General features: G+C 40.8%; 2 protein-coding genes across 3 annotated transcripts in view; both read left to right on the top strand.

The window, feature by feature from the left end:
* Window positions 1-2,349, top strand: part of LOC125040771 — a 16,051-nt gene extending 13,702 nt beyond the window's left edge. The window contains 5 exon segments of the mRNA XM_047635487.1: window positions 128-361; window positions 648-812; window positions 994-1,216; window positions 1,476-1,695; window positions 1,890-2,349. Of these exon segments, the coding sequence (XP_047491443.1) occupies window positions 128-361; window positions 648-812; window positions 994-1,216; window positions 1,476-1,695; window positions 1,890-2,175 (1,128 nt within the window). The 3' untranslated portion in view covers window positions 2,176-2,349.
* Window positions 2,350-3,042: 693 nt separating this feature from the next.
* Window positions 3,043-10,000, top strand: part of LOC125040736 (UDP-glycosyltransferase UGT5-like) — a 12,779-nt gene continuing 5,821 nt past the window's right edge. The window contains exons 1-4 of one of the 2 annotated variants that reach the window (XM_047635435.1): window positions 3,043-3,153; window positions 7,672-7,842; window positions 8,391-8,645; window positions 9,656-9,889. In XM_047635435.1, the coding sequence (XP_047491391.1) occupies window positions 7,672-7,842; window positions 8,391-8,645; window positions 9,656-9,889 (660 nt within the window). In that variant the 5' untranslated portion in view covers window positions 3,043-3,153. Of the gene's footprint in view, window positions 3,154-3,226; window positions 3,459-7,671; window positions 7,843-8,390; window positions 8,646-9,655; window positions 9,890-10,000 lie in introns of those variants that run through there. The other variant, XM_047635436.1, reaches the window with a different exon arrangement.

Raw genomic sequence — 10,000 nt, 5'->3', positions numbered from 1 at the left:
TGCAAAATTGTTACGCTATTTGGTGAATGCACTTCAAAATTTATTAGAGATTCATATCCAATGTCATGTCATCGACATTCTTACACTGATGGAAATTATGGAAAACCACTTTTAACCTCTGACACAGGTTGCGTACCCGTTCGCCCACGAGATGCCCTACATCACCATAGCAACGCCAGGTATGGACTACCGCCAGAGCGCGGTCTTGGGCAACGTCTTGAACCCTGCGTACGTACCCCACTCGATGAAAGCTTACCCTCTTCCTATGACTATGTTACGTCGATTCCTCAATACCGTAGCACCCATCATGATTGCCGTATACTGGCGTCACTGGAGTATCCTTCCGCCTGTTCAACAGGAGGTGAGTATTCTGACAGGAGAATGGGTCATCTTAAGTTTTTGTAGCTGTGAACACTGCATTGCGTCGCTTGTGTCAGCGGTATATGTTGATTTTTTTTTAAAGTGTGGGTATATGATCCCTTACATGGAGTGCATTATGAGACTCTGATACTCAGCAGCAATGAATATATCTTAAAAGACTCCAGAATCTGATTAGTATGTCTCCTATAGTGCGTTTGGCGCTCATATAATTACTAGAATATATCGTTGATTAATGCTTGTTAATAAAACGTCTGTCATTTCTCCAGATTTCGGCCCAGTTCCCGGACCTCCCGCCCTTACTGGACATTGAACGTAACCAGAGCCTTACCTTGATGAACTCCCACTTCACAATGAGCGATGTTCTGCCTCTGCTGCCGTCCCAGGTGGAAGTAGGGGCCATGCACTGCCGTCCTGGCAAGCCCCTCCCTGAGGTGAGATTCGTATTTCTGAAGGGGATCCAAAGCTTTATGATAGATTTAAATTATGTACTCCATGGTATTATCAATAAGCACAGAAAAGAAATTGAATATCGGTAACACTCGATGTTGATCAGGATTTAAATTGGTATATTGTCATTTGTCAGTAGACCCGTGTTATTGCGATATCCTACAGGATTTAGAGTCCTGGATCAGCGGCGCAGGATCAGAGGGAGTCGTGTACTTCAGTCTCGGCTCCGTGGCTCAAGGTCAGTCGATGCCCAAGGAATACCGAGATAAATTCGTGGAGGCCTTCAAGCAGCTCAAACAGAGAGTCATCTGGAAGTACGAGGTGGCGCTGGAGGGCGTCTCTGACAACGTGCTGATGCGGAAGTGGCTGCCGCAGCAGGATATTCTCGGTGAGTTAATCTTGGCTGATTCTGAAGTGCAAAATTTCCAGAATTTGTGTTTTTTTGTTCAAGATAACCATTGGCAATAATACTATTATTGTTAATGATAATGATGATGATAATCTTCAATACCATTATAGTAAAATGAAAGAAAACAATATAACTTGAAATGATTTAATAAGAAACAAAGCGAGGGTTAATGTATAGTTAACCACAGTGGGGAATCCTAGAAGGGGATTTCTCATGTGTTTTACCATTGTTCTCTCAGCTCACCCAAACGTCCGGGTCTTCATCACCCACGGAGGACTCCTCAGCACTCAGGAGTCCTTCTACCACTCCACGCCAGTCCTCGCGGTCCCCATCTTTGGCGATCAGCCCAAGAATGGCATGAACATACAAGACAACGGCCTCGGTCTGATGCTGGTGTGGGAAGAGTTGACGGTCGAGCTCCTCGTCAACAGTCTCCAGGAAATTATCTCGAATCCCAAGTAAGGATGTTCAGTTTTAATGAGCAGGACCTTTATAGCTTCGTATCAATGAATGCTGAATTAGCTCAGACTCTCTCTCTCTCCCACACACACTCACACATACTCGTAAAACACACTCATCGCACACATAGACATGCTTTATGCAAATTCCATGAAGCCTCAGATACTCACTGACACTGAGCCCTCAACTTCAGATACAAAGCCAGGGCCACAGAGGTGCAGGGTCCCCTCCGCGACCAGCCCGACAGCCCGAAGGATCGCGCGGTGTTCTGGACCGAGTACGTGATCCGGCACAAGGGCGCCCCCCGGCTGCGGTCTCCGGCGGCGCAGCTATCGTGGGTCGAGTTCCTCATGCTGGACGTGCTGCTGGCGCTCCACGTCACTGTGTTCGTGTTGGTGTACGTGCTCCGACGCCTTCTGGGAGCCATCTGCTCGCGGGTCTTCGGGTCCCAGAGCACAGGCAAGAAAAAAGCAGAATGAGGGATTTTTTAATGGTTCTTTAATTTAATTTGTGACTCTAATGCCTGTCTTTATTTTCACATACATGTGTATCTTGATGGCAAAAAATATATTTTTTACGTACACAGTATTAAATGTACTTAATGGCTGCAACTGTAATTCTTTACCTTGTAATAAAGATACTGATACGGTGCATCGAATTATTTCATTGACCTGTAGTTATATATATAGATAGGTGAATGGAATGATACCGTAGAGAGAGCTGTAGGAGAGTGTCTTTGTATAAGGCGTCTGGACAACTCAGCGAGAGGACATGGCGAAGATAGCGAGCCAGAGACCTCGGCCCTGCCTGCAGAAGGAGTGACGTTCAAACTGGTATATTCGTGGGTTTGGGCCGCACGCCGAAAGAGAGATGGCGACCCTTCTCTTGGTGTGTATGTATGGAAGCACACTTGTTTGAGTGTGTGTACGTGCATAATGTGTTGTGGAGGTCTCTTGGTGGATTATAATTTATGGACATTATTTCGTTATCTCGCCGCTCAACTAGCTTATCATAGAAAGAAAGAAAATGTACTCTTAATGTATTTCAGGCCAGTAAATTCAAGGTGGCAAGTAATCAAAACATCTTTGTCATGCTGACAGGGACATGACGACAGCAAAAAATCAAATTTGATGATGACGAACATCATGATTGAGCACATGAGCAAGGGAAAAAGCATTACGTTCTTATAGACAAAAGATATGTATACATACACACACACACAAACATATATATATATGTATATATGTATATATATACACATATGCATATGAATATATGAAATCCTTGCCTGCCATGTAGGTATATTGTTATAAAATAACAACATGGCAACCGCATCATTCGGAGAGCGTTCTCCAAGAAAGCCCAATCGCTTAGTGTTGGTGTGGGACAGAAAACCTCACAACGTGTAGTTACGAACCGGGCGAGCCAAACAGTTTTTCATTTCCGACTCCGGAAGGGTAAACCAATTTGATAATCTAATACTGATATCAAGTTAAGAGTAGTTAGTTTCCGTCCGGGTATTTGTCATCCGAGAGCGACGCACCCTCCAAGCCCCAAAATCAGGGTATCATGCGAACCTTAAATTCCAAACCTAACCTTTCCTATGTTCTATTTATTGCCTGGGACACCCCCCCATGTATCACTCTTTACTAGCACTTCGTGATAACTCACAGAAAACGGACATTGATAACTGGCTGCGTGACGGTGTTGTAGACTTAGTCTTTGAGCGTTGATATATAGCGGATATTTTCATCATTTCGCAGTAAGTATGAGGCCGGAGCAGCTGTACCTGTGCTAATTATTACTCTATTATTTCTTGTGCTCTATAAGATGACAGTGTCCATTTCCCTCTAACTCTGTGCGTCGCTCTCGGTAACATTAACTAATTTTTGGTAAGTGACAGTTTAATAGCAAATTAATTTTGTGTCTGTACCAGCTGATTGGGAAGGGCTCACAGGGAGGTAGTCAAGCCTTGCATAGACGACTTGCACCATGTTCATCCCAAACAGAGGGCCCAGATATCCAGCCAATAAATCTAGGCCCTTATTGATAACAGATTCAAGATTCTCGTTAAGCGCCCAAAATAGTGGGCAATCATCTTCATTTGTTAAGAATTTGACATAACGCGCGTCTTAACGCCTATTAGGGGACAAAATTCACCCAGGGGGATATCGATCCTGGTTTATATTTCCTCCGGAGGGAACTTCGGACAAGGGGAAAATACAGACCGGTGCCTCTGTGCGGTAACAGCATGTCGGTGACCTTTCGTGATACATTCGTGTTGAGTGACCTGTTGCCTGCCACTCACGAAACATCTTCAATGATAGTGATTTTAATTAAGATATGGTGTTCACATTATGATGATATAGATTATTTTGTATCATCATCGTCATTATTATTATCACTTTTACCATTACCGAAATTATCATCCTTATCACTATCACCGGTAATTCTTAACAGTCCGGACGCACTCGCCAGAGACTAAAGTCCCCAACTCCACGTCACGTATAATATACATATAAGTATATATGTATATATATGTGTGTATATATATATATATATATGCCATTAATTGTTAATCGTTCCTCGTTACCCTCTAAAAAACAAAAAACTAATAAAGAAAATTAGATAACTATAAAGTAAGATAAAAAACGTTCAATTACACCCTTTTCTCTCAGTTCCACTAATCTAGTTATTCTAAATTATAAAATCAATATAAAATCATAAAACGTAAAAGTAAGATAAAACACATGAAAAGAAATATATATATATAACTATATATATGTATGTATATATATATATATATATATATATATATATATATATATATATATAGAGAGAGAGAGAGAGAGAGAGAGAGAGAGAGGAATTTATTTAAAAAAAGCGGTGTTTTCTTTAATACAAAATATAATTTATGTTCTTATATTGTTTGCCAGCTTCACAGTAAAACACTGAAACTCCAGACATGAACGAAGAATATAAATGTTAAAACTATACAAGGGGTTTTCGCCCCCCTACTTTTAACTACTAACTTCCTTATATTTCAACACTTACCTTCTCCCCAACCCCCTTCGATTTCTTCGCCTCTGTACACCATTGTTTTATTTACTATATATATATATGTATATATATATACATATATACATACATATATGTGTGTGTGCGTGTGTGTGTGTGTGTGTGTGTGTGTGCGTGTGTGTGTGTGTGTGTGTGCGTGTGTGTGTGTGTGTGTGTGTGTGTTTTATGTATGTACGTATGTATGTATGCATATACATATATTATGTATATTTATATATATAAATATATATATATCATATAAATATATATACATATATATATGTGTGTGTGTGTGTGTGTGTGTGTGTGTGTTTTGTATGTATGTACGTATGTATGTATGCATATACATATATTATGTATGTTTATATATATATATATATATATATATATCTATATATATATATATATGTGTGTGTGTGTGTGTGTGTGTGTGTGTGTGTGTGTGTGTGTGTGTGTGTGTGTGTATAAGCTGAGGGACCCGTCTTCGTGCAACATTGCAGCATACAACTCCAAAACGAAGTGTATACCTATTAGTCTGCCGTCTTAATGAGCTTGCTTACCTGGCCTGGGCTGTTCCTCCCCATACATAAGTAACTAAATAATGTCTCTTTGGTATCTTTCGCAACCCAATATTATTCTTTTATCATTCTTAGTCTTTTATTAAGTCTTTTACTTGCTTTTAAGTATACGAACCAGGTATATTTTACTTGCATTATAGAGGTGATCAGCGGATTACCACATGGAACAAGTGGCCACACTGATTTGCGTTCGCGAAACAGCATGTTTCGCACATACTGTGTCCACGGAAAATAAATCAGTCTGCTCCGAGGTGTTCCTTGGGAGGAGAACCTCCCAAGGAACTTTGTGACAAACCACAACCGTTACAGTTCCATACTTAAAAGATAAGTAGTTGGCTGCTCATTTTTATTCAAACATCTATTTTACGCTGTATGCCTGTTTTTTAAACGCTTCACGAACCAAATTCACATTTTACAAGTGTCTCCATCAATAATTAGTTGTCCACACAAACAGTTTTAGCCGGGTTTTATGAACGAGCTGGCGAGGTATTACCGCTCGTTACCACCTACCCACTGTCTCGCAACGCTACGTTCGTCCTCGTATTACCCCAGGGGAACTCAGAATCTGTCATTCTGCAACGCATGAGCTCGAAGCTCACTTGGTATCAGAACCTTTCACGGAGCCATGCTAAAGAATTTATATGTTGCACTATTGTAACCATAAAAATATTGGAAGACTTTCCGCGCATGTCAACCAAAAGTACAGTAAAATAAGTGTGTGGAGTGGATACCTTGACGAAAACTAAGACACTTTTCATCTATGGCAAAAGGTGCGCAAATCTAAAATAAGGGAAATACAGGACAGAGAAGACAGAAGATCGACCCTTCATTTTCGAAGTCCCCTTCCATGTTTACCTCGCGAAAACCAAAACAAATGTCATTACTGCGATCCTTCAAGTAGTCCATGTATTGCTACGCGCTTGTGAGAAGGCTTATTTTATCATTACTAGCGTCTGTTTTCCCGAATTCATGTATGTAATGCTTTCTTCTAGTTTCATTATACTTCTTTTACGTCTTTTGGTAATTATTTACGCTATTCTGTACAATAACCTTGTGTGCATGCACGTGTTCACCGGGAGATTTGACAGGTCACCCGGCGCCCATTCAGTGAGAAACGCCGGTGAGAAATGTTTTGTTTTAAGTGCTGCGTCGACTACGGGTCATTTTCAAAGTCATATTGTGGATATACAAGACAAATAGACATTATTCTCAATCAAAGCCTGATATTTGAGCCCAACAAGTGCCCCAAATGCCGAAAAAAGTTATTAGAATCCAAGCAATTCTGACCATAGACGGAAGCGCAGAAAAGTTCGATCTTTCGCTATATAAAGGTTTGTGGTTTAACCTTGGAGGTCCAGGGGGCGTAGCCCCCTGTCTAGGCGCATTTCATACCACGGGGGTCCAGGGAATATATAGATCGTAGTGTATAAATCCCACATGGTTAGGTTAGGTTGGTTTATTAGTTAGGAAGCATTTTACGATTACCACAGGTGATCTGGATCATGTGAAATATCGCCTATAGACTGTGTGTGTTCCTTCACCTTTGTTAATGCAATTTGTTGTAACACGCAGTTATGTACACTTTTTTTTTTTTTTTTTTTTTTTTGTGGTAGACACGTAAGGTGCACGATCAATTATGAATTTTTCCATGGTGGAATGGATCGACCCTGTGGTATTTTACTAATTGGGACATTGAGCTTTGTAATGTTCATGGAGATTTTGTGTATTAGAGGGCACGCGTGTGTGTGATTAGTCACATCTGCTTCCGTGATTTTATGCTGCATTTTTTTTTTTTTTTTTGGAAGTCTGAAAAGATACAAGGGTTCCCAAATATAGTGGAAATAAATATTATTCTATTAGAGATGGATGGTAGGTTAAGTTCCGACCTCATGTTTACTGTCCTTGCTGTTCTCGGGGCGCCGAGGATAATCCTCATGGCTTCATTTTGCACTACCTCCAAGCTATTTATTTCTGTAGATGTAGGCGCGTCGGCCCGTAGACTTCCAAAAGTGGCGGCGATGTCCGTAGAGTTTCATTTGCCGATTTTAAGCTTTTTTTGTGCTTGTTTTACATATTTCTGTTCTCTATTTTGCTTATTTAAGCCTGTTTTACCCCGTAATTTCTACTTCATGCCCTCCCCTGCTATCAGGACTGTCTGCTGGAGAATCCGACGGAGATTATCATCAGATTCGTTCTCATCACACGAACAAATCTGATGATATAAATATTGTCAAAGTCGTAAAAATAAACCGAAATAATATATACAAGGTCATAACCTGAAAATTTGTGCCTATCTTGGTAGGGTAAAGGTCGCCTCCACTGTAACACATTTCTACCCAGATGAAGAGGGCGGTGCTGGCCCTGGCGCTGGCGCTGACGGGCGTGGCGTGGGCGGAGTTGGCTCCACCCGAGAGATCCTACAAGATCCTGATGCTGTTGCCAGTATCCTCGAAGAGTCACAGGAATGTCTTCTTGCCGGTTGCTGAAGGGCTGGCCGATCGAGGACACAAGGTTAAGAAGTGACAAGGAACAGATTGTATTGTTTGTATAAACTCTGTAAATTGCATCATATATTACCTTTTTCCTATTGCTGTCATATGTTATTATATAGGACTAACCAACATTAATAATTCCACGTTCTGTATATGGCTTTGTTATTGGTGTCCATATTTTTACTCAATTAGTATTCATCATTTATCAAATTATTTTTTCATTATCATAATCATTATATTATTATCATTATCATTATTGTTATTATTCTCATTATTATTGTTATTATAATTTGGCCTATTTTAATTTGACGTTAATATTATTATCTATATTATTATTTTTTTTTATTATTACCATTATTTTTATCATTACTATCATTATCCTTATCATTATTATCAACCTCACCCTCACCCCTACCCTCACCCTCCTCCCCACCCTCACCCCCCCTCACCCTCACCCCCACCCTCACCCCCGCCCTCACATTCACCCTCACCCTCACCCTCACCTTCACGCTCACCCCCGCCCTCACTATCATTATCAATGTGTTTGACTCCCCCTTCCCCCTCCAGGTCGTGCTCGTGGTCAACCATCCTCCGGTGTCAAAGCATCCAAACATTGAGGAAATCGACCATGACCTGCCAGATTTCAAAACAGAATCCATGGATTTATTTGCAACAAGAGCTGACCCGGCTGGTGTTTTCACCCTGTTCCAAAAAGCTCTTCCCAATCTCGCCAGGAAGCTGTACAAAGTCCCTAAAGTTAAAGAGCTCTATGACAGAAGAAAGGAATTTGACATTATAATTATTGATCACATGTTCAATGAGGTAGGTTTGGCTGGGTTGATCTTCTGTAATGTCAGGCGTTTTGATTTTCTTGTATTGTTAGGGGAAACTGCTACAAAAGGCCGATATCAAAATACACATGTTAAAACATAGTCTATGGTGACAACGGAGACACAAAAGGTGACCTGAAGTTTTCATCTGGAGTTAATATATTAAATTTCGATTAAGCGGGAGATGGTGAGTTGGTGGTCGGGACAATGCGTCATTCAGCATCTGTCCACCTCAGTTATCAGTACTGCTGTTGCTTTTAGACCAGATCTTTATAAAAACAGTTTAGGGATACTCACAACTCAGCGCTGAAAGGTGTTTAAAAATAGATAATGTTTTATTTCGGTAGAATAAGTGTTTTCTTTTTTTTTGTCTTCCGGTTGTTCCTAGCGCAAAACGCAAAGCACAAGTTATTACTTATCACTTCAGAAACATTTTGCTACCATAGTATTACCTTCATTTAATTCCTTGAGACTAATACCGCTAGGGACTGCTATAGGCGATCGTTCAGTACATGTGGATTTTTTTTGACATACTTGATGTTTTTCTGGCGAAGAATAGTCCCAAAGAACTTTGCTCCTTAGAATCCTGCATTGCTAAGTTTGGCAATGCCGTTATCAGCACGCAAAAAGAAAGTAATGAGGAGTACAAATATATTTACTCCTAAAGTATGTGAAACACTTTTTCACTTGATTTGAAGAGACCATGTTTCAAGCATAACAGTTACCATGAACTTAGTAAGAGCATGGGACAGAGTAGAAATTATTGACATGCCAGTTAAGCACAATTATTAGGAAACTCGATCCATTCGTGTTCGTGTGAATTTTGCCTCTGGAATAATTGCCACTCAAAAATTATCCTTTTCTTTAATAGCAAGCATGTTTCAAAACTGTCATGCTAATTAGTGAATGGACTGTGGAATCAATGCAAAAAATAAGATTCAACACGTCATCGCTGCCATCCAGACACAGAATAACATAAAACTACCCTTATTTTTGCCACAGGTTGTGTATCCCTTTGCCCACGAGATGCCCTTCATCACCATAGCGACGCCCGGGATGGATGCTCGCCAAAGTGCTGTCTACGGCAACGTCCAGAACCCTGCTTATGTACCCAGTTTAATGAAGACTTTCCCCCTCCCTATGAGCATGTTACACCGCATTCTCAATACTATTGAGCACATCAGGTCTGCTGTCAGCTGGCGGTTCTTGGATGTCCTTCCCTCCGTGCAGAAGGAGGTGAGTGTCCTTGTCAGCAACTTAGATAACCTACCAAGTAACTACGCATCAGTATAGGTTGAGGGCACTTACAACCGGGTACAGATGAAAGATTGGCGACATACGGCCGGT

Source organism: Penaeus chinensis, chromosome 29, assembly GCF_019202785.1.
Source record: "Penaeus chinensis breed Huanghai No. 1 chromosome 29, ASM1920278v2, whole genome shotgun sequence".
Lineage (NCBI taxonomy): Eukaryota > Metazoa > Arthropoda > Malacostraca > Decapoda > Penaeidae > Penaeus > Penaeus chinensis.
The sequence above is the reverse complement of the archived record's forward strand: the minus strand, read 5'-3'. Positions and strand labels throughout refer to the sequence as shown.